Below are 24,646 nucleotides of genomic sequence, written 5' to 3'. Positions count from 1 at the left end.
AAGCCTAGCCTGCGCGTTCACGTCACCATGGCAACGAGCAGACGCATTCCAGGGGCACACGGATTTCCGGTGGCACTTTAAAAATGAAACGTTGGGAGCCAAAGTGACGTCAATGTTTCATTACTTGTCACAGTAATACTAACTTTACTGAAGTAATGGTTTGTGATGTAACTCCTCCTCCTCCGCCCCGCTCACTGCACGCGATGACGCAGCGTTACGTCACACGTAAGAGTCGAGTCCCGATGCTCCGTGAGTCCGGACCAGTTGCACATAGAGACCAGCTGCAGCATGAGGTCAGTGTATCTATTACCAACTCATCCTATTGATCTGTCACTGATCAGTTGATCAATTGATTTATTACTAATCTGTCCAACACTAGCGGGTCTAACGTGTGTGTTCATGTCCATTACATTACATCACACGTCATTTAGCTGACGCTTTTATCCAAAGCCACTCACAATAAGTGCATTTCCACAAACTCAGAAGAACAAGTAACAATGTCCACATGTTTCCCTGTAAAGGAAGGTTATTATAATTGATCGTAACAGTTTATAACTCATTCATATTCATTCTAATAATTATAATGATATTGGTAACCTGTTATTGATCAGGGGGCTCTTAGTGCTGCTGCTCTCTCTGGCCGCTGATGCCCAGATGTTCGGCACCCTCAAGTCTCCAGGCTTCCCTGATCCTTATCCCAGAGACACGGTTCTCCGCTGGAACCTCAGCGTTCCTGATGGCTTCCACATCAAACTCTACTTCAGCCACTTCCACCTGGAGCCGTCCTACCTGTGTGAATACGACTACGTCAAGGTGAGACCCCACTGCATCATGGGTAGAATTTGTGCAGCACTCGTTTAATACGTACAGCAAATGGGTTCTGGATCAGGGTTCTGGAATAGGGTCTTAGACCAGGATTCTGGGCCAGGGTCTTGGATCAGGGTCGTGTGTTAGGTTCTCTGCATGTGTTAGACCAGCATATTTATAACAATAACATTGTTATTAATAATAATAATATGGTGTCTTAAAATTCATAATTCTATGACATATTAATATGAAATATGACATGATGATTTTTGTTATTAAGAATTATATTGTGTGTATTGTTATGAATTATTATATTATGTGTATTATTATTAGTTATTACTAGCATTTCTATCATACATGATATAAATAACTAGTTTATACATGAAGTCTCATTGTTGCAGTTTGATTTCATGTAAACTAAACTATATTAGCTTGCCCATCTGTGCTAGCTAAGCCAGCTTTCTAAGCTAGCTCCATGAGCTAACTCAGCTGTGCTTGACTCACAGAGGTAACGTTCTCAGCTGGTGCTCTGTGTGCAGGTGGAGGCTGAAGAGGAGGTGCTGGCCTTGTTTTGTGGGGGGGAGGAGACAGACACGGAGGCGGTACCGGATCAAAAGATCATCACCTCCTCCAGAAATTCCATGAGCCTCCTTTTCTCCTCTGACTTCTCCAACGAGGAGCGCTACTCTGGCTTCATGGCTCACTACAGCGCTGTGGGTGAGCATCATAGGACTGGGGTTACGCTGGTCACTTCTGACAGGAAGTGAAGCCCAGCAGCTGGTTCCTCTGTGTTTATGAGTCATGTTATCTCCAGATAAGACCAGCCAATCAGACATGTCCTCCCACATGTCTCTGTCTCCTCAGACGTGGACGAGTGCAGTGAGCGGACTGACGAAGACCTCCTGTGTGACCACCTCTGCCACAACTACATCGGGGGGTACTACTGCACTTGTCGCCATGGTTACCTGCTGCACTTTGACAACCGCACCTGTCGAGGTGAGGCTTGGTCACATAACATCGCTGATTCACACCTGATCCAGGTGTGATGAGGTCGTTCCAGGTGTCTGGACCAGGACCCAGGTGACTTAAGGGTCAACTCCGGTTCACATCTTACCTGGTAAATCACCATAGTAACTGATGCTGAACGGTGTGAGTGGATCAGTATGATGTGACTGTGTGTGGCAGCTTTTCAGATATAAAGAGCTTGAAGGGAATTCCAGCAGCTGATCCATATTACAGTCTGCTGCCAACAAGTCAAACAACACTGAGCCTCTTTGTGAGACCTCGGCAGACCTCGACTATGAGGATCAGGTTCAGGTTCAGATCAGGTCTTGAGAAATATTTTAAACACTTATACCACACACATTCAATACATAAAATACATTTGTATCCTACATGCAAACAAAGAGTGTATATTTCTTTAACTTTAACTAAAACAAATAACATTATACTGAGATATTATAACATGCACTAAGTAACCAGTAAATGTGTGTCACTCTGACCTTTGAGCTACTGATAGCAGCTGCTGATTGGTGCTAAATATTTACATGTTTCTGTGTGGAGGAGATGTTGTCTCTCAAGACACTAATTAACTTCTTTGAAATGTGTCTGTGAAGGCAGCCAGAGTCAGGAACACACAAATAACCCTTACCACAAATATTCTTCAGATAACTTTAAATCAGTTATTCATTCCTCACACCAGAAAATAAATGACAAAGAATAGAATTATCTTATTGAATCTATGTCCAACCCTATGGAGCCAAATCCAGGCCAAAAGTTTTGATCATTTGAAAAACAAATGTGAATCTGAAAATAAAAAGTTTGCAATGAAAAAAAATATATAAGTGAGGAATGAATCAATTATATCATTGAGTCAAAGCTATTCATTCAACCCAAAAATACTTTTCATCCATTTATTTTTATTTGAATACATTTTTGTATTTTTCAATGTTCAAAACACAAACCTAAACTTTCAGGTTCACATTTGTTTTTCAAATGATCAAATCTTTTGTCGTGGATTTGGTTCCATCCTGCGCTAACAATTAACCTGAGCCAGTACTAACTATGGACATGTGCCACACCCAACCATCAACCTAAACCAGGCCTCAGCCTAAACATTGGCTGATCTTCAAGCTACAATCTGCAAACTCACCCTGAAGCTTCAGCTATTGTGCGTATTTGTGTGTGTGCAGTGGAGTGCAGTGACGGTGTGTTCAGGGAACGCTCCGGAGAATTCAGCAGCGTAGATTTCCCGTCTCCCTACCCAAAAAGTTCAGACTGTTCGTACCGAATCGAGGTGGACCCGGGCTTCAGGCTCTTCCTCCAGTTCGACCCCCGCTTCGACGTGGAGGACCACCCTGACATCAGCTGCCCCTACGACCATGTTAAGGTGAGAACAGCACACACACCCCTGTACACACAGGCACACACACACATGCTCTGGTCACCTGTCTCTTTGTCAGATCACAACAGGAAGCAAGGAGTTTGGTCCGTTCTGTGGTAATCAACCGCCAGCTGAGATTCAGACGGACAGCAACGTTGCCACCGTCTTCTTCCACAGCGACAACTCAGGAGAGAACCTGGGCTGGAGGATCACATACACATCTACAGGTACACACTGTAGACTACACACGGCTACACCTCTACACGGAGACACACACTATGCACTGCACACTGGTTTACACACAGAAGTGAGCAAACTCCTGAATTTATTTTAACATCATTATGTTGTGACAGGAAGTAAGTGTCGGGCCCCTGAAGCCCCGCCCAATGCCCTGCTGACTCCCGTCCAATCCGAGTACTCCTTCAAGGATCACATCATAGTCACCTGTTCACCTGGATTCACACTGACGAAGGTAGGACACATCCACAAATCAAACCCAGCCCTAGCATGAACCTGAACCAGCCCTAACATGAACCTGAATCAGCCCTAACATGAACCTGAACCATCTCTTACTATGAAACTGAACCAGCCCTAATATGAACCTGAACCAGCTCTAACATGAACCTGAACCAGCCCTAACATGAACCTGAACCAGCCCTAATATGAACCTGAACCATCTCTTACTATGAAACTGAACCAGCCCTAACATGAACCAGCCCTAATATGAATTGAAAAGACTGAAGAAAGATGTTTCTTCTCATGCTGTGTGTCTTTGTCTCTGTTTGACTTCGCGTCCCGGCTTTGTGGTCCAGGATGGAGAGGATCTGGATTATTATCAGTTGGAGTGTCGGTCTGAAGGATCATGGAGCAGCAGTCCTCCTCACTGTCAGAGTAAGACATCACTCTGCAACATGTGAAGCTGATGTAACCGTTTGATATTTAATTGTGACAGTTGAACTTTAAGGGACATCTCAGGAAGATGGTTATTTCACAAATAACTGCAAGTCTAACCATTCTACAAAGCTAAATTCTTGACATAGAATTCTCTTTCTAACAACAAGAAGGCAGCACTTACAAACATTGTTGATTGTGTGGTAAGTAGCAGACCTCAGATCAGGTTGAACTTAATGCTTCCTGTCTCTTTCTCTCTAGAGACAGACTCTAGGAGGAGAGGCTCTTTGTTCCACATCATCACCAATCACAGTCCACATTAGTCTGATTCTTATTAGCTGAACTTTAGAGACTGTTTGTCAGTAGTTTTAGACCAATAAAACAAATAAAAAGTAATCTCGAGTGGAGTGTTTTTGTCACACAATCTGTCGATGATAATAATGACAACAACAATGTGACCAGTGACATCCCAACAAACAGGACTGTGAGAGCAAATTCTTAAGTTTACAATTTGTGTTTCTTCTCCCGAGGAAGTAGAAATTCTGGCAGAATATTCCGCATCAAGTCCTTTACGAGTCCACCAGCAGCAGCTTTAACACTGATGAAAATGAAGTAACAAGAAAACAATATAAAAGGACTGTAATTTAATGTTTTAGTTTTTAACACATTTAAAATCTTTAGATACATCTGCAATATATATTAACAGATTTGTCAATACTGTTAAAAGGTGCAAAGAAGAAGTTTAAAAAAGTTTTAATAGTAGTAATAAGTTAAGATTCATATTGTCTGAATTTGGAAAAAGTATAGATATTATTTAGATATAATTTGGTGTCTACATTTTCAGTTATTGGGAACAATGGGTTCATCATGTCAGCCTATTTAACCATCTGGGTCCTCAGAACATGTTTCTTTAGTCCTCATCCTGTTCCTCTTCCTCCTCACTGACTGATGGGGACTCTATCTTTTACAGTGGTGGATTGTGGGAGTCCGAAGGTGGTCTACATGGCCCACTTGGTGTTTGGGAGCGATGACAACAGCACCAAGTTTGGATCAAGTGTTGAGTATGTTTGCAGAGAAGACTTCTTCCAGCTCAACAGCAGCAGCAGTAAGAATTTTATGACTTATATATAAGTATATGTATGTACTACGTATACATGTATGTAAATATGTGTATGTATGTATATATACTCACCGGCCACTTTATTAGGTACACCTGTCCAACTGCTCGTTAACACTTAATTTCTAAGCAGCCAATCACATGGCGGCAACTCAGTGCATTTAGGCATGTAGACATTGTCAAGACAATCTCCTGCAGTTCAAACCGAGCATCAGTATGGGGAAGAAAGGTGATTTGAGTGACTTTGAACGTGGCATGATTGTTGGTGCCAGAAGGGCTGGTCTGAGTATTTCAGAAACTGCTAATCTACTGGGATTTTCACGCACAACCATCTCTAGGGTTTACAGAGAATGGTCCGAAAAAGAAAAAACATCCAGTGAGCGGCAGTTCTGTGGGCGGAAATGCCTTGTTGATGCCAGAGGTCAGAGGAGAATGGCCAGACTGGTTCGAGCTGATAGAAGGGCAACAGTGACTCAAATAACCACCCGTTACAACCAAGGTGGGCATAAGAGCATCTCTGAACGCACAGTACGTGGAACTTTGAGGCAGATGGGCTACAGCAGCAGAAGACCACACCGGGTGCCACTCCTTTCAGCTAAGAACAGGAAACTGAGGCTACAATTTGCACAAGCTCATCGAAATTGGACAATAGAAGATTGGAAAAACGTTGCCTGGTCTGATGAGTCTCGATTTCTGCTGCGACATTCGGATGGTAGGGTCAGAATTTGGCGTCTACAACATGAAAGCATGGATCCATCCTGCCTTGTATCAACGGTTCAGGCTGGTGGTGGTGGTGTCATGGTGTGGGGAATATTTTCTTGGCACTCTTTGGGCCCCTTGGTACCAATTGAGCATCGTTGCAACGCCACAGCCTACCTGAGTATTGTTGCTGACCATGTCCATCCCTTTATGACCACAATGTACCCAACTTCTGATGGCTACTTTCAGCAGGATAAAGCGCCATGTCATAAAGCTGGAATCATCTCAGACTGGTTTCTTGAACATGACAATGAGTTCGCTGTACTCAAATGGCCTCCACAATCACCAGATCTCAATCCAATAGAGCATCTTTGGGATGTGGTGGAACGGGAGATTCGCATCATGGATGTGCAGCCGACAAATCTGCGGCAACTGTGTGATGCCATCATGTCAATATGGACCAAACTCCCTGAGGAATGCTTCCAGCACCTTGTTGAATCTATGCCACGAAGAATTGAGGCAGTTCTGAAGGCAAAAGGGGGTCCAACCCGTTACTAGCATGGGGTACCTAATAAAGTGGCCGGCATATATTTTTTCATTTCATTTATTCAGCAGAGACAATGGACACTAATCAGCCAGAGAGGCAGATTTCCATCTGCTGTCCCCGGCCAGATGTTTTTAAGGCACCCTAAAATAAAAAAGCATTAAAAATGAAAGGAAATGTAATTAAAATCCATAGACAAACAAACACAATGTATACCCTAAACCAATACACAGCAAAAGAAAAGTGTAGACTGGAGCAACCATAACAGGCTGCAGCGTGCGTCAGAACACACACACACCTACAGTGGAATCCCATTTAAACAAGACCCCTGAAGCAGATAACACACCCAGAGAGAAAAAAGAACAAGAAAAGAAAAATAGCTACACTGAGCAACCAATGTCATACATATATAAAAATTCACGAGATTTAAAAACCTTTGTCACATGTTTTATCTGTTTTTTAAAAGAAAGATTAGAATCTATAATAATGGCCAAATAGTTTAAATTAAAAAAAATTCATCATTCAATTTCATAAATTTTCTTTGATTCAAGTATTTCTTTTTGTTGGAAAGCATCAGCTAAAGCTGATAGAATCTGGAGTAAAATGTTAAATAAGCGGATTGGTGTGGAGCCCAACACACTACATCTGTCCTCGGCGGCCATTTGTAAAATAGGATGAGTATTTATCTATGTATAGATATCGTATACACACGTAATAATGTAGTACATCACTAACTGGCGAACCCCAGTCTGGACCCGGACCAAAAACTAAAAAAAGACGATTTAAACGTGACGGCGCACTTTTTGACTGTAGCTTTACTCGTCTTTACGGTAGTGCCTTAAAGCACAGACCAATTGCATTTGAGTTAAACCATCCCATGTGATACCACTCGACCAATCAAGTCTTTGCATTCCAAGCACAACAATATTGTCTCAATGCTGCAGACAGACGAGAGAGGTAGCGGCAAATTATAAATAAGTAAGTGAAAAAAGAGCGACATTTGAACAAAAGACGAGTGAGACGGAGAAAGCGAGAGAAAGGGACGGGTGAGACAAATGAGGGACAAATGGACAGCGCAGGACTATTAAACGTTTCTGTTCATACTTCCCACTGCAGCACTAAACCCGTGTCTCATGTGCTCAGAACCCGTTGAAACGTCATCACGAGGCTCAATGAGCTCCTCCACGTGATGCATTCAGGTACACGTTTAAAGTCCTGGAAAAACTATATCTTAATTATAGGCTATATCTATGGAATATTTATATAATATATATACACTCACCGGCCACTTTATTAGGTACACCTGTCCAACTGCTCGTTAACACTTAATTTCTAAGCAGCCAATCACATGGCGGCAACTCAGTGCATTTAGGCATGTAGACATTGTCAAGACAATCTCCTGCAGTTCAAACCGAGCATCAGTATGGGGAAGAAAGGTGATTTGAGTGACTTTGAACGTGGCATGATTGTTGGTGCCAGAAGGGCTGGTCTGAGTATTTCAGAAACTGCTAATCTACTGGGATTTTCACGCACAACCATCTCAGGGTTTCCAGAGAATGGTCCGAAAAAGAAAAAACATCCAGTGAGCGGCAGTTCTGTGGGCGGAAATGCCTTGTTGATGCCAGAGGTCAGAGGAGAATGGCCAGACTGGTTCGAGCTGATAGAAGGGCAACAGTGACTCAAATAACCACCCGTTACAACCAAGGTGGGCATAAGAGCATCTCTGAACGCACAGTACGTCGAACTTTGAGGCAGATGGGCTACAGCAGCAGAAGACCACACCGGGTGCCACTCCTTTCAGCTAAGAACAGGAAACTGAGGCTACAATTTGCACAAGCTCATCGAAATTGGACAATAGAAGATTGGAAAAACGTTGCCTGGTCTGATGAGTCTCGATTTCTGCTGCGACATTCGGATGGTAGGGTCAGAATTTGGCGTCTACAACATGAAAGCATGGATCCATCCTGCCTTGTATCAACGGTTCAGGCTGGTGGTGGTGGTGTCATGGTGTGGGGAATATTTTCTTGGCACTCTTTGGGCCCCTTGGTACCAATTGAGCATCGTTGCAACGCCACAGCCTACCTGAGTATTGTTGCTGACCATGTCCATCCCTTTATGACCACAATGTACCCAACTTCTGATGGCTACTTTCAGCAGGATAATGCGCCATGTCATAAAGCTGGAATCATCTCAGACTGGTTTCTTGAACATGACAATGAGTTCGCTGTACTCAAATGGCCTCCACAATCACCAGATCTCAATCCAATAGAGCATCTTTGGGATGTGGTGGAACGGGAGATTCGCATCATGGATGTGCAGCCGACAAATCTGCGGCAACTGTGTGATGCCATCATGTCAATATGGACCAAACTCCCTGAGGAATGCTTCCAGCACCTTGTTGAATCTATGCCACGAAGAATTGAGGCAGTTCTGAAGGCAAAAGGGGGTCCAACCCGTTACTAGCATGGGGTACCTAATAAAGTGGCCGGTGAGTGTATATATATATTTAATATTTATTCTATTAAACTTTTCAATGGTCAAAATGCTTGTAGATATAAACAGAATAGCCGAAAAGGGGAAATTCAAGCTTTTCTTTCTGTTATTGTTTCTGAATTGAAGCACTTTATATATTTATATTTGAACGTTAAGTTTTTATTTTTTCTTAAATGCAGCCCTTCTTTTATTTAGTTAATTGTGTCACATGGCCAGGTGGTACAGGGAGGCAGGGAGGACTTAAATGCAGATTTCCAAAAAGGTATTATTTAATAATTCCCAAAACGTGGACAAAAAGCCGACAGCGAATGTTCACTCACCAGTGGACATCGAACAACATGTAATGAAGCGACAAGGGGCACCTTAAATACACAAGGGAGGTGCAGGTGATTAGACACAGGTGGAAACAATCAGACACTGCAGACAATCACAGGACAAGGCAGGAAGTGAAGCTAACTCCAGGAACAAGAGACATGAAACTACAAAATAAAACAGGAAGAAAGCCCAAACCGTGACAAATTGAGAGAACATTATTTATATTTGCAGTCACACATATATGTTAAGCTCTTTGTTATGTGACAATAAATATTGTCAAATAGTTTTTGAACTGTACTGAATTTTATTTGTTAGTTATTATTTGTATTGATTAAATGCAAATGTTGATGCAACAATCACACAGTGATTATGATCTTCTGGACCTTTGCTTCTAAGTTTTCTTAATTGGACCTCTGGACCTCTTTACATTTAAGTTGAATACCCCTGATGTTTATTGTAAATGTATGTAGAGAGGAGGAAATCATTATTTGATCCCCGGCTTATTTTGTAATACTTATTTCAAATTTTTAATTTCAAATTTTTGATTAAAATGCAAATACCTTATAACTTTTAAAATGTTCTACATTTACCGTTTTATTTTCTGTGTCTCACATTTATAGTAAACTTACCATTAAAATTATGGACTGTTTATTTCTTTGGGATTCTTTGTGGGAAAATTTCAAAAAGTAAGATAAAGCCATGGTAGGCTATACCAAAAAAGTAGGCTATGTCATACTTTCTGTCTTTGTATAGAAAGTCATAATTATTTTTGATTGTCAGAAACTTATAGTATGTTTTACAGACACAGCATGGAGTGTTGTGTATATCTGTGTGTGTGTTTCCTAGGTCTCTACAGCTGTGCTTCTACTGGAGAATGGCTGAACTCAGAATCAGGGACCCGTCCACCTACCTGTGTACCAGGTGACCTCCTCGCTCCTCTTTTCTCAGGACTTAAGCTACTCGGCCTGGTGTGATTCACTCGGTGTCACAAACAGCTGTGATCCAGTTTGGACTCCAATACTTAGCTAAACAACAACTCCTCGAAGAACCTAAACTAATACACAAAGGATTCTTCCCCTTTTTCCCCATGGAAGGGTATTTTGCTTTTTGGGGAGTTTTTCCTGTTCCGATGAGAGGGGATTTTGGGCTACACAAAATAAAATGAATTGAATGAAGAACATACACCAGTACAGTAGTACTCAAATAACATAAACCAATAGATAAAAAGCATCAACTAGTACAAGAAGAACATAAACTAGTACATCAACAACATAAACTAGTATATGATGAATATTAAACTAGTAAATAAAGAAAATAAACTAGTCAACCAGGAACATAAACATCACAAGAACAGAAGTGTGTACATAAACTAGTACACAAACTAGTGATAAACTGGTACATAACAAACATAAACTAGTACATGAAGAACAAACTAGTACGTTTTTGTCTCCCTCAGTCCCTCCAGCATGTGGCCGGCCCTCCCGCCTGCCCTCCCCTCATGTGAAGCGGATTGTAGGGGGTCGGCGGTCCGAGCCCGGCCTGTTCCCCTGGCAGGTCCTGCTCAGCGTGGAGGACCTGTCCCGGGTTCCTGAGGACCGCTGGTTCGGATCCGGAGCCCTGCTGTCCCCGTCCTGGGTCCTCACAGCGGCCCACGTCCTGAGGTCCCAGAGGAGGGATGCCAGCGTGGTCCCTGTAGCCCCCGAGCACGTCCAGGTCTCCACCCTTTTACCTCCACCTCTTTAACTACACCTCTTTAGCTACACCTCTTTATCTCATGAAGCACTCCATCTAGAATATGTCGGCCATTGTGTCAGTATAGATAGTTTAAATGTCATAACCAGTCTAACCAGTACGGTAACAAGTCCATGTGATTCAGGTGTATCTGGGTCTCCATGACAACACAGACAAACGTCTGGCCACCAACCGTACGGTGGAGAAAATATTCCTCCACCCGAACTTCCAACCGCACAACTACAATAACGACATCGCTCTGCTGAGGCTGGAGGAGCAGGTGGAGTTTACTGAGGTCATCCGACCTGTGTGTCTGCCTCCACCTAAAAGACAGGTACCTACTAGTACTGCTGATGAGGTTAAACCAATGACTGTTGGGTTAAAACATTGATTCTGAGGTTAAACCAATGACTGTTGGGTTAAAACATTGATTCTGAGGTTAAACCAATGACTGTTGGGTTAAAACATTGATTCTGAGGTTAAACCAATGACTGTTGGGTTAAAACATTGATTCTGAGGTTAAACCAATGACTGTTGGGTTAAAACATTGATTCTGAGGTTAAACCAATGACTGTTGGGTTAAAACATTGATTCTGAGGTTAAACCATTGAGTGTTGAGTGTAAGAATCTGCTCCTCCTGGTCTAACTCCTGCCACCCCCAGGGTAACTTTTTAGGAATATCCGCTACTTTTATAGAAATGCAATTTATGTCTTTCTGTAATTACCACAATAACAAAGACATCTGGTGGGCCGAGATGGAACCCCCCCAAGTGAACCATTGGCTGTTAAAACATTAACTCTGAGGTTGAACCATTGACTGTTTCCTCCCAAACTCTCCCTATCTGTTTTTCAGGGTGACCCCCCCTTACCTCCCCCAAACTCAATGGGTGTGGTTGCTGGATGGGGAATCTCCAACCTCAACGCCACCTCCTCCGGTGACCCCATCAAGCTGTCCGCCGAAGCTGGGATGACCTCTGACCTTTTGCAGTACGTCAAGCTGCCGGTGGTTTCTCAGGACGAGTGTGAGGGGAGCTACGCCTCACGCTCTGTCAGCTACAACATCACAGACAACATGTTCTGTGCCGGTTTCTTGGAGGGGGGGAGGGACACTTGTCTGGGGGACAGCGGGGGGGCTTTTGTGATGGAGGACGGGGTGAGCAGGAGGTGGGTGGTGTTTGGATTAGTGTCATGGGGGGGGCCGGAGGACTGCGGAAGTCAAAGGGTCTACGGAGTCTACACACGAGTGGCAAACTATGTGGAGTGGATACAGAAGCAGCTTGACACCAACCCGTGGTGAAGAGACAGGTGGAGAGACGGGTGAAGAAACGGGTGAAGAGACGGGCTTAGAGACGGGTTTAGAGACGGGTGGAGAGACGGGTGGAGAGACGGGTTTAGAGACGGGTGGAGAGACGGGTTTAGAGACGGGTTTAGAGACGGGTGGAGAGACGGGTGGAGAGACGGGTTTAGAGACGGGTGGAGAGACGGGTTTAGAGACCGGTGGAGAGACGGGTGAAGAGATGAGGAAATAACAGAGACACAAGGAGAGGCATCCAACCTCAACTCCTCCAACATCCATCCTCCAACAGATAAATATCCCCTGTTATAAGTACTGTATGCACAAGTACACACATAAGAGTCCTCTCTTTCAATCAATGATGTGTGTTAATGCTGGAATTATCCTTTATAAAAAGGATTAATAATAAACTTTTTACAAAGAGAAATCTCAGTTTTTGTGTTCTACACAAGTTTTGAAAAATAACAAAACTTCACTTCTACTGGAACTGTTATTATTATCATTAATATTATTATTATTATCACGCCATACACTTTATTTTGAAGACTTCTCCAACCTGGGGAGTGAATGTGTATGTGTATGCTAGTATGGACCTTGCCTGCCCGAAGGCCACTAGTCATTTAATCCGAAGGTAAACAGAGGAGTTCAAGTAAATATATATGTATACATACAAGTAAAAACCATAACCGTGTCCCAAAGAGGTGGATCTAAGATGCAGTTTAGCCAATCGCTGATAAAGATAAATGAGTGATGTATAATATCATTTTAGCGTCCTTAAGGGGGCGACTGTGGGTGAGTGGGGAGCGTGGTCGTCCTCCAATCAGAGGGTTGGCGATTCGGTGCCAGACCCGGCGAACCCGCATGTCCATGTGTCCTTGGGCAAGGAACTGAACCCCAGCATTGCTCCTGTAGCTGTGACTGCAGTGTGTGGATGTCACTGAGGGGCAGGTACCACTGACGTGCACCGTGAATAACGTGCAGGGTTGACTGTGTTTGGAAGTGGAGGAAGTATTACAGGTGGGGCGCGAGGGGCTAGAGGAAATGTAGATTAAAAAATATATATATATTAGTATTATAGTATTATTATATATGTATTAGTATTATTTTATTTATAATCCTTCCACAAGGCAGAAGTTATTCTCTGCGTTTTACCCATACTTAGTAATTACTGAGCAGTGTGCTGCTGTGAAGCACTGGGGCTTCAGTGAGACATGCAAACTATGGAGAGGACACTGTAAGACATCACAGCCCTGCTTAGTTATGTCCACTTCTTTTCTTTAACTCAAAGAGCTCTGAAGTTTTAAATTTGAACATTTCTCCTTCTCCCAAGTGTGCCACGACAGAAAAGGTTTGAGAACCACTGCGTTAACATCGCAGCTGTGGACACAGGACTGTAGTGAGGACTCACAAAGATGAAAACAGATACATTTTATCGAAAGTAATTCATAGTGTGTGATGTTTAACTGATTAGCTGGCTTTACCAAAAGAAAATTCCACCAGCCGCCCGTGCCTTTAGGTGATGTTATATGTGGTGGTTCTTCCCTTTATTCTCCCCATCAAAGGGTTTTTCATTTTTTGGTGAGTTTTTACTGTCCCGATGTACAGTTTTAGGACAGAGGATGTCACATGTGTACAGACTGGAATGCCTTCTGAGGCAAATTTTTAATTCAGGATTTTGAGCTACATGAAATAAAATTGAATTGAACCAGTGAAGGAGCACATGTTTACACCACTAGCGTTTACACTCAAAAGAAGAAGAAGAAGCAGCAGCGGTTGGATCTGAAGGGTCCAGATGGCTAGATGTTCAGATGTCTCCAGCCCTCTGTGGCTCAGCCCTTGGTGCTGTTGAGGTCCGCTCTCTCCATTGTATCTCTGATCCAGTTCAGGAAGTTCCCCAGTCGGGTGTAGACTCCGTACTTCCCCTTTCCGGCACATTCTTCTCCCCAGCTGACGACCCCGGTGAGGAACCAGGTTCCTCTGTAGTTCACCACGAACGGACCTCCGCTGTCTCCACTGCAGGCGTCCATGCCCACGTCCAGGTAGCCAGCACAGAACATGTTGTCTGTGATCACCTGCAGGAGCACCCAGTGACATCATCATGTTATACAGGTAGTGACATCATCATGTTATAGTTCATCATGTTAGAGGCGTGTACAGTGGGTACCAAACCTACAGTGTGTACAGTACACACTGTAAGGTGGGTATAATGTAATCACCTGCTCCGTGGAGGCAGCACATACTCTGAAGCTGACCAATGGCAGTGTGACCTTCCTGAGGAAGCGGGAGGACCTCCCCATGTAATGAGTGAGCCCCCATCCCGTCACCACGCCGCGGTTATCCTTCTGAACACACAAACCATCTGTCATCCTGCACAAACACCAGTGTCAGTGTCACTGTGTCAGTAGAGCTACCTGCAGCAGGTATGTGGACAGGTGTGGGTCTGGGAGGCAGGCAGGTACCACGGTGGGGCTCCTTACAGCAGGCCGGTCCAAGTACAGCAGAGCCACGTCGCTGTCGAAGGTGAAGGAGTGGAAGTGAGGATGGACGAAGACCTTCTGAACCTTGATCACTTGCTCCCCTGGATCTGGACGTTGCTTATCGTAGTCACCTGAGACGTGATTCATCCGTTAGCAGGGACCCACACAGAGCAGGAACAAGCACACACACATGAGGTCACCTAAGGTCACGTGGTCCGGAGTCTCCTCCATGCAGTGAGCCGCAGAGACCACCCAACGATCAGAGACCAGGGTCCCTCCACAGAAGCCGAAGCCATCAGACCTGCAGACCAGAACCTCGACAACACAAACACACAGTACACACACACTGCTGTAGCTTCATCACTACTAGACACATCCCATAAACTTCTGTTTAATAAGTGTATGTATGTATATATATATACGTTTATATTAATGCTAAATAATTCTTTCATTGCTGGGTTACCGGGATAAAAGTTAAGAGTTAAGAACAGCTTGTTCTCCCGTCTTCTTTGTATTTAAAAACACGACAGCAGTGGTTTAAAAACGTCGTGCTAAATGTGGGACATTGTTTGAGTCGAGAGCAAAGTGCACGAGGACAGCAGGAAGAGTTCAACATGTTCCTCCAGGTGGAATTCTGCCTCCAAGATGATCAAATGTGTGTCGCTTTGTGTTTAAATAACATTAACAACAATTAAACAACAATGTCTAGTAAAGTGTACACTTTCTAAAGTGATTACTCATTACTATTAAGGTTTTGTCTTTAGAAGATAATCAAACATTCATTAAAAACAACATTGTAACAAAAACGTTCATTAATCACGTTTATTCAAGATGAAGGAATTTGACTAATTAATCGCACATTTTGACATTATTTCATTGTGGTTTATCATGATTAATGAATGTTTGTTTTTTCTTCTAAAGACTAAATCCCAATAGTAATGAGTTATCACTTTAGAAAGTATATATATATTTATATATATATATACACTGTATATATTAACACCTGCCATGGACTTCTTCCTGGTTTCTCCAGGACTCCGCCCACAATACGCCCCTCCACTCCTCCCCCCTCTTCCCCAATCAGCTCCGTCTCATTGCTTCGTCTTTGCCCAGATGTTGAGTCCACTGTGCCCAGCTCATCCTCAGTCTCAACGATGTGCGGGTCAGCCAGCCCGTTGGTGCTGTTGTTAGTGGTGTTGGTGATGTTATCGTCCCTCGTGGTGACGTTCTGCTCTGTCTGACTCCACAGAGAGCGACTCTGGTACAAGGAGAAGTCTCTGTGCTGCCGACCACAGGGGAAGGACACTGTTTATAAACATATGAATGTAAAGTGTTCAGTATTGAGACCAAATATAGTTATGAATATAACCAAATCAGAGTATTAACCAACTGAATAAAAACAAGTCAATCAATAACCGGAATATACACAAACCAGAGTATCAATAACCTGAATGTACACTCAGTGGCCATTTTATTAGGTTTTATTACCTTGATAGTATAAGTTTGGACCCCTTAATACCTTCAGGGCTGCCTGAATTCCTAGTGTTATACTTTGAAGAAGATGTTGGAAACATTCTGCACAGATGTTGGTCCATATTGACGCAGTTGGTGCAGATTTGTCGCGCATCTAATGATGAGAATCTCCCATTCCACCACATCCTAAAGGTACTCCATTGATTGAGATGTTGGGACTGTGGAGCCATTGGAGTACAGTGAACTCATCGTCATGTTCCTCAAACCAGTCTGAGATGATACGAGCTTTGTGACATGGTGCTTCATCCAGCTGGAAGCAGCCATCAGAAGATGGTACATTGTGGTCATAACCGGATGGACATAGTCAGCAACAACACTCAGGTACGCTGCAGTATTCAAACCATGCTCAATGTGTACTGAGGGGCCCAAAGTGGGCCAAGAAAACATCCCCCCACCATTCCACCACTAGCAGCCTGAAGCGTTGGTACGAGGCAGAATGGATCCATGCTTTCATGTTTCCTCCACATTCGGACCATCTGAATGTTCTGTCTGAAATGAGACTCATCAGACCAGGCAACTTTTTTACAATCTTCTATAGTCCGTTGTGGTGAACCTGTGTGAGTTGTAGTCTCTGTTTCCTATTTTTAGCTGACAGGATGCCCCCCTTGTGTTCTTCTGCTGCTGTAGATCTTCTTCAAGGTTCCACGTGTTGTGCGTTCAGGGATGGTGTTGTGTGTCCTTGGTTGTATCGAGGGGTTATTTGAGTTCCTGTTCCTTTCTATCATCTGGGACCAGTCTGCACGTTCTCCTCTGACCTCTCACATCAACAAGGCTTTCATCTCCACACAGATGCTGCTCACTGGATGTCTTCTCTTTTTGGGACCATCCTCTATGAACGCTAGAGATGGTTGTGTGTTTAAATCCCAGTAGATCAGCAGTTTGTGACGTACTGAGACCAGCCCGTCTGGCATCAACAACCATGTTAAAGTCTTAAATCCCCTTTGTTCCCCGTTCTGATGCTCGCTTTGACCTTCAGCAAGTTGTCTTCACCACGTCTGCACGCTTAAAGGCAGTGAGTCGCTGCCCTGTGATTGGCTGAATTTGTTTTAACAAGTAATTTAACAGGTGTACCTAAAAGTGGCTGGTGTGTGTATCCAAATCAGAGTATTAACAACCTGAATACACAGGAGTTACTGTAGTTTTTATGAAGTAATTATACTAGCATCAGTTTCTGATCTCTGTCATGTCTAAGAAACGTCAATTTTAATTTAACAAGTTTGTTCCTGTTGTAACACTGGCTCTGTGAGGGTACCTTATGTAACTCAGGTTCTTTGACTGGTACCTGACTTTGAGCAGCTGCGTCCGTCTTCCTCCAGTCTGAATCCATCAGCACAGCCACACTGAACTCCATCTCCCAGTAGGTCTCTGCAGTACTGCATACAGCCGCCGTTTCTATAGCGACACTCCAACACAACTACGCCCAACATTCCCTTGTTACCTTCACACTGTGTCACTTGGTAACCTACACGCCTCTTTAGTGTTTGTTGTTATTCATTATTATTCAGGATTTCGGATTGTGAGTTGTTAAATTGAACAAAATGAAATAATTAATGGACATGTTTTATATTCGATAAATATATCTATAAATACATTATCTGGGATTATAAGTGCAATGTCATCTGCATAGAGAAAGAAATCATAAGAGCATCGGGCTGTTTAACGTTAACGCAAAAAACAAATAATCGGTAACCATCGTTACCTGAGTCACAGGTCTTGCCGTGATACTGAGGAGAACAGAGACACAGGAAGTCTCCTCGGTCCAGAGTGCACATCCCTCCATTCAGACAGGGGTTGGTCCGACAGGGGTTCAGATCTACAACGCAGAGGACAGGCACTCAAACACGTCATTTTTGTGTATTGATATTAAGTTTGTTCCCACGGGGCATCCATAATCTAAACTGTTCACCTGCACTGAATGCTGGGTATTCTTGGTCCTATGCAAAGTCCATTAAAATATACATGTTATCTCCTACACGCTCTCACCATCTTTACTACTACTTGTATCTGTATAGAGTGTGCTACAACAAAACTGGCAATGAAGATGGGATGTTCTCACGTTTTCGTTTATTATTCTCGGTGAAAAGTCTGAGTTCAATATGTTGTTGTTTTTTCGTGGCAAAAAGACACAGAAGACGAGGAGGTGGCTAGCGGAGAGTTAAGCTAACCGGTGTTAGCTTCCAACGACATTATTCTCCCTGTTACCACTGTAACCACTGATCATTGCTGGGAGATTCAGATTCCATAAGATAAATTAAGAGGAGGGGGATTCAATCTCTCTGAAACAGCACTGAAACAGTTATCTGAACACTGAATTTGGACGTTCTCTAAATGGACGATACGTGATAGGTTAGTGTGTGGCATACGCAGTGGGACAATACAGAAACGCCTTTGACGGAGGGTGACTTAACATGGCAGAAAGAAATAGAAGTGAGTACGTCAATGGAAATGGCAAACAAAGATGCACAGTGCAAAGTGTGCCCTGCAGTGGTCCTGCTGTACACTTGTTCTGCTACTTGCAATTACTTGTATCATTTCTGTTAGAGGAGTAGAATGTATTGTACATCTTTTACATTGTTGATTCTGTACACATGACATCCATGTCAGTCTGTCCATCCCAGGAGAGGGATCCTCCTCTGACGTTCTCCCTAAGGTTTCTTCCCTTTTTTCCCCATTGAAGGTTTTTTTCATATTTTGGGGAGTTTTTCCTGTGCCGATGTGAGGGTTTAGGGACAGAGGATGTTGCATGTGTTCAGACTGTAAAGCCCTCTGAGGCTAATTTGTAATTTGCGATTTTGGGCTATACAAAATAAAATGAATTGAATTGAATGAAGTGCATCAACCCCAGTGCATAAGGTGTCTACCGATTTCAGAAACAAACCTGTTGGTGCAAAGCCATGCTCGGTGTAGGAGAACAGGTCACTAAACGGAGGAGTGTTGGTGCAAAGACTTAAACTGCAGAAGTTGTGGTCACATTGAGGGTGTAACCAGCCAGCTTGGCTGAGATGCACATGGCTGGAAAAGATCAAACTAAACTGGCAGGAAATTTATATGGTTGCAAAACCTGAGGACATAAAGGTTTTTGACCTCAACGATTGCAAGGAATAATGAGAAAACATGCTGCAAGTGAAGCTGAACTAGACAAACTAGTCAAGAGTGAGCTACTGGACCCAGTAAGCGTGAGTGAATGGGCTACACCAGTGGTTCCAGTCATGAAAAAGGTTTGGTCTATCAGACTTTGAGCCATGACATTATGTTCTTTACAAGTGTATGTAAACTTTTGACCACAACTGTATGTGCGGCCTATCTACAGATGCAGGTTGATGAAGAGTCACAAGATATGTTTCACCATAGTGACTCACAAAGGACTGTTCAGGTACCGAGGCTTCCCTTTAGGATCAGCTCAGCCCCAGCCTTATTCCAGAGATCTCATGTCAGAGGTTTACTCTACTTGTTGTAGTGTGCTATACAACAGAACTGGCGATGATGGGACATTCTCACGTTTTTTGTTTATTATTCTTAGTGAAAAGTCCAAGTTTAATACGTTTAGCTGGAGGACAGAAATTCAGTAAGATTGACTTATGTTCGGCCAATCGATGCAGGTTGATGAAGAGTCACAATGACAGTTGACCAATAGTACTGGAGGCTTCCCTTCAGGATCACCTCAGCCCTGGCATTATTCCAGAGAGCTATGGACCAGATACTGAGTGGGCTCACTGGGGTCCAGTGTTACCTCGATGATCTACTACTAAATGTATGTCAGCTGCGATCATTTCTGGGACTACTGACCAAATGATGACGAAATGATCAAATATGCTAAAACCACTGCATGAACCTTTGAACAAAACCACACAGTGGAAGTGGTGGGACAGATGTGAGGAAGCTTTAAGGGAAGCTAAAGGAGCCTTAGTCCATTCAGCCCTCACCCATTGTAATCCTGCCCGTGGCCATTACAGTTGCCCTGTGACGCATCACCTTATGATCTCAGACATAACGCCATCAGAGCTGTTAAAACCTTACCTGGGGAGGAGGCAGGGCGACCGCCTGGCACAACATACCTAAGCATACATCTTTCTCTCAACCAAATTGATAAACGAAATAAAATTAAATGAAATCCAGGTGAAATAAAACCATTATTAAATAAACATGGTGCCCCCGCCATGTCTTGAAATTGCGCATGTGTTTGGGGGTGACGTGACGATCACGCTTATGGTTGCGTGTGTTGTAAGGCATTGGGCACACTGTGGTGCAAAAGGTCCAAATGAAGAAAAGGTGGAGAAGGAGAAGAAAGCCAAGTATAGAGGTACGTATACTTTCATCTCAGACAAGTCATTTCATGTCTCACATAGGATGCTTTAACAATCTGCCTCACCTCCTGAAGAAAGCTCAGCTGATTGCCCAGGTTCACCCCTCTCTGAACCTTGTAAGTTAGTTTATTTATAATAGTTATTGGTGGTAGTAATAGTTTTAGTTTTAGTAGAAGTAGCAGTCTATAAATGCATATTAATAAAGCTATAACCATCTGTTCAAGATTATGTAAATACAGTAAAAATATGACCTCACACTTCCATTCATTGTAAATGACTTTCAACCTCATTCTTTCATCTTTCGTTTCATCATTTTACTGATGTGGTTATTCTCTGTGCTTGAATCTAGCTGCAGGTGAAGATACATGTAGGATCACACCTGCATGCAGCAAGTAAGCAACTTGTTTAATCGTCTTTATTTTACTTTACACTTAAAAGTCTTACAAAACAATGATTTATTTACACCTAATTCTAATGTGTGAATAATTGTTTACTCCATTAAACACCACTGATCTTGTTAAAAGAAAAAAATGATTTAGATGTATTTACTGCGTGTCGTATTATGACTCACAAGATCAGTGATAAATCTCAATGTATCTGTATTAATAGATGTACATCACTTGTATGTATTTGCCTTCAGGTGAAGGAGCAACAGACACAACCCGCCCTGATTCTGCACTACAGCCCGTAGACACTTTGTCCCCCACAACAAGTTCTGACCATGAGTGCATCAGGGGGAACCGATTGATCAGCTGACTGGCCAACCCTGTCTGGCACAGTGAGGACTGAGTTAGTCAGTAGAGGACCATATCATACCAATCCACATTTCACCTTTCCCAAACGACAGGATGGACAATGTTGCCCTCACAACTATTTTAACTATTTATTTTTAGTTTGTTTACAGCATATTTGTATGCTTACATTTTATAGTATTTCAAATTCAAATTGGACAAAGGTCTTTACTTTCTAATTTATCTTCAAAATCATATTTGTATTTATTTGGCAGGGACAGCGCAGAATGTATAAACGAGGGGCACATAAAGCCAAATAGCTAATTCACTTGAGTTCCAAAGTTACTAAAAATTCATCAAATTGAAATGTACAGTATAATACATACGACATAGTGTACCTTGAATGTATATCAGAATGATAACATGGTGGGCGGGAAAATCTTAGTATCACCTATGGCAGCCAATGGGCTGGAGCCGGCCCTGTGAGAAGGTACGAGGTTGCTACTAGTTTCTATTAGTATTTAGAGCGTACTATATAACAGTAACAACTACTTCCACTTCACTCACAGTTAAGGTTATATTTATATTATTGCAACTCTTACATTCATTTTGATCAAAGAGTTCCGAGTACATTCATGAACATCATGTGGAATGATTGAGGAGCTGCTGACAGCTGGAGCTAATTTAGTAAAAGTTATTTAAGTTAAGTTCTGGTTTGAAAAATATATTGTTAAGTCACAAAATCATGAGGCACAAAATGACTGTGTGTGGTACGTAATGACCTCACTCTGTCAGTAAAGATGAATCCTGAGTGTGAGAATTAGGGAGCTTATTTATACAGAATATACTCACTTGTGTATTTGTACCAGAACTCCAGCTGTGGAAAAATAAAGTCAGAGTGAGTGCAGCAGTATTATGAGTGCTTCTATCTACAGTCGGGTGTTGTGACCTCTGACTGCATGCTGTGCAGATGAACACAAACCGTCCTGCAGAAGTAACATCACAGCAGACACAACATGTTATTCTCGGTGGCCCCCTATGGGTCCTGGGCCTTAGGTTGGACTACAGTGGTCCTTCTTACCGTCTTCTCGCTGCTCTGGAAGATCTCGGCGGCCTCCTCCTGCGAGCACATCTCCTCGTGACACTCCCTCTCCAGATCTCCAGGTAACATCTCCTCCAGGAAGAAGCCGTTGGCTCGCCGCCTCCTAGCGGACGAGGCGAGGACTTGACCCGCTGAGGGCCGGTCCAGGAACACTGAGGGGGCACCAGATACAAATACTCTGTACGGTACTTTAATACTAATACCACCTCAGAAGATCCATCAGTCTGTCTCACCTGTACATGTAACCAGTTTGGAGCAGGTCAGCAGAGTGCAGAGCGTCAATGTGAGTAGCATGTCTGTCCCGTTTGTCTCCGAGTCTTGTGGGGTCTCTGAGGTAAAATGGAGGGCGTCTGCTGATCGTTGAGCTCAGTTCAAATATTGACAGACGTCACGGCACGTGGGCCAAGAGGTCAAAGGTGAACCTATTACATAGGAAATAAACTCCTAATTTTACTATCAATAGGGATAAGCAAGCAAACTTTAATTAGTAAATGATTTAAACTTTTAATCTTCTTTCTATTCATTTTATTTACAAAATATGGATCAAAACTGTTGTTCAAATAAATTGGTGATTACTTTATCAGAATCAGAAGCCATTTATTACCACAAATCTTACATAGAGGGATTTGACTGTACATTCCATCACATGTCATTTAGCTGAGGCTTTTATCCAAAGTGACTTACAATAAGTGCATTTCAACCATAGAGAAACAAAGTCAGAAGAACAAATAAGCCGATGTACAACTAGTTATAGATCAGATCCATTATGAGTCCAGTTTAAGGTCTGGAGAGACTGCAGAGACCTACTGGGAGATGGAGGTCTGGAGCAGGGAGACCTGCCAGGAGACAGTTACAATAGTCCAGGAGAGGACAAGAGCCTGAATCAGTACCTGCGCCTCCTTCTAAGTGAGAAGGGTCGTGTTCTCCTGATGTTGTAGAGCGTGGACCTACAGGATCCTGTTGTCGCTGTGATGTTGGGAGTCAAGTGTCACACCGAGGTTCCATCAGTCAAAGTGGACGTTAACACAGAGTGACCAAAGTTAACAGTCAGGTCCTGGGTGGGAGAGTCTTTTCTGGGGAAGAGGAGTAGTTCAGTCTTGTGCGGGTTGATCTTCAGGTGATGAGCAGACATCCACTGAGAGATGTCAGTCAGACATGCAGAGATCCGTGCCGCCACCTGAGTGTCCGAGTCGGGGAAGGAGAGAATTAGTAGGGTGTCGTCGGCATAGCTGTGATAGGAAAAACCATGCGAGTGAATGACGGAGCCAAGAGAGTTGGTGTAGATTGAGAAGAGCAGGGGACCCAGGACGGAGCCCTGAGGAACTCCAGTAGTAAGAGGACAAGGTTCCGACACAGATCCTCTCCAAGTTACCCGGTAGGTGCGGCCGTCAAGGTAGGATGAGAGAAGAGACGCGGATCCTGTGACACCAAGTTCCTGAAGGGAGGAGATAAGGATCTGGTGGTTTACTGTGTTGAATGCTGCAGAAAGGTCCAGAAGGATGAGGACGGAGGAGAGAGAGGCGGCTCTAGCAGCGTGGAGTTGCTCTGAGACAGCAAGGAGAGCAGTTTCTGTGGAATGGCCTTGAAGCCTGACTGGTGGGGGTCAAGGAGGTTGTTACGGTGGAGATAGGAGGAGAGTTGGTTAAAGATGCTCGTTCAATAGTTTTGGACAGAAAGGGAAGAAGAGATACCGGTCTGTAGTTGTTTTCTTCAGAAGGGTTGAGGGTGGGTTTCTTCAGGAGTGGGTTAACGTCTCCTTGGGACGGGCAGAGGTTACCAAGGTAAGAACTTTGGTAGGAGACAGGGGGGTGAAACAGGGAAGTCAGAGCGATAGAGGTGAAGTCTGTGGGATACAAGTAGTAGGAGGTGGGTTAGAGAAACAACAGTGTAGTTAAGCTATTTTTTTGGTAAAAAAGGTGAAAAAGTCTCTTGGATGAAGCGGGGAGGAGGACTGGGGGGTTTGAGGAGGTTGGTGAAGATAGGAAAGAGTTTTTTGGGGTTAGAAAATGAGCAATTGATTCTGGAGCTTTTTGCAGCAGAGATGGAGGCAGAAAAAGAGAAGAGACTGAAACGGTTGTTTGTATTCAGGCCTTTTGCTAAATGCTCGCAGAGCGGCTCTCACCGGTTCAGACCACCACGCAGCCGGAGGGGATCCGCCGGCCCGTCGAGTCCGTCAAGTGACTTGGTGCAATATAAGATTCATTCATGTTTTCACATTTAAAAAC

At 43.4% G+C, this 24,646-nt stretch overlaps 2 protein-coding genes across 4 annotated transcripts; one reads left to right on the top strand and one right to left on the bottom strand.

The window, feature by feature from the left end:
- The first annotated feature begins 152 nt into the window (after positions 1–152).
- Positions 153–12,694, top strand: masp1 (MBL associated serine protease 1). 2 transcript variants are annotated; one of them, XM_037473985.2, is made up of 13 exons: positions 153–293; positions 612–813; positions 1,347–1,524; positions 1,672–1,803; positions 3,000–3,196; positions 3,270–3,417; positions 3,544–3,662; positions 4,003–4,081; positions 5,052–5,186; positions 10,096–10,170; positions 10,706–10,962; positions 11,126–11,314; positions 11,834–12,694. In XM_037473985.2, the coding sequence occupies exons 1-13, from the start codon at positions 289–291 to the stop codon at positions 12,275–12,277; spliced, it is 2,160 nt and encodes a 719-aa protein (XP_037329882.2). In that variant the 5' UTR covers positions 153–288; the 3' UTR covers positions 12,278–12,694. The 2 variants fall into 2 exon arrangements, with proteins under 2 accessions (XP_037329882.2, XP_037329890.1); XM_037473993.2 differs by lacking the exons at positions 5,052–5,186; positions 10,096–10,170; positions 10,706–10,962; positions 11,126–11,314; positions 11,834–12,694 and adding an exon at positions 4,343–4,684.
- Positions 12,695–13,725: 1,031 nt separating this feature from the next.
- On the bottom strand, positions 13,726–22,800 carry LOC119219178 (coagulation factor IX). Of its 2 annotated transcripts, none has more exons than XM_037474160.2 (10): positions 22,655–22,800; positions 22,401–22,573; positions 22,172–22,196; positions 17,984–18,097; positions 17,567–17,698; positions 15,755–16,056; positions 14,952–15,066; positions 14,686–14,882; positions 14,491–14,613; positions 13,726–14,346 (listed from the first exon to the last, which is right to left on the bottom strand). In XM_037474160.2, the coding sequence occupies exons 1-10, from the start codon at positions 22,713–22,715 to the stop codon at positions 14,104–14,106; spliced, it is 1,485 nt and encodes a 494-aa protein (XP_037330057.2). In that variant the 5' UTR covers positions 22,716–22,800; the 3' UTR covers positions 13,726–14,103. The 2 variants fall into 2 exon arrangements, with proteins under 2 accessions (XP_037330057.2, XP_037330048.2); XM_037474151.2 differs by having other exon boundaries at positions 13,727–14,346; positions 14,491–14,616.
- Positions 22,801–24,646: the final 1,846 nt, after the last annotated feature.

The sequence above is a fragment of the Pungitius pungitius genome, chromosome 3 (assembly GCF_949316345.1).
Source record: "Pungitius pungitius chromosome 3, fPunPun2.1, whole genome shotgun sequence".
Lineage (NCBI taxonomy): Eukaryota > Metazoa > Chordata > Actinopteri > Perciformes > Gasterosteidae > Pungitius > Pungitius pungitius.
Note: the sequence above shows the minus strand (reverse complement) of the source record. Positions and strands in the feature narration are given on the sequence as shown.

Coding starts and splice junctions, on each gene's coding strand:
- masp1 (XM_037473985.2), top strand. Junction 3,418..3,543: donor GATCACATACACATCTACAG/GTACACACTGTA, acceptor ATGTTGTGACAG/GAAGTAAGTGTCGGGCCCCT. Junction 11,315..11,833: donor TGCCTCCACCTAAAAGACAG/GTACCTACTAGT, acceptor TCTGTTTTTCAG/GGTGACCCCCCCTTACCTCC.
- LOC119219178 (XM_037474151.2), bottom strand. CDS start 22,715: ATGCTACTCACATTGACGCTCTGCACTCTGCTGACCTGCTCCAAACTG. Junction 14,617..14,685: donor TGTCCACATACCTGCTGCAG/GTAGCTCTACTG, acceptor TTGTGTGTTCAG/AAGGATAACCGCGGCGTGGT. Junction 14,347..14,490: donor GTGCTGCCTCCACGGAGCAG/GTGATTACATTA, acceptor GTGCTCCTGCAG/GTGATCACAGACAACATGTT.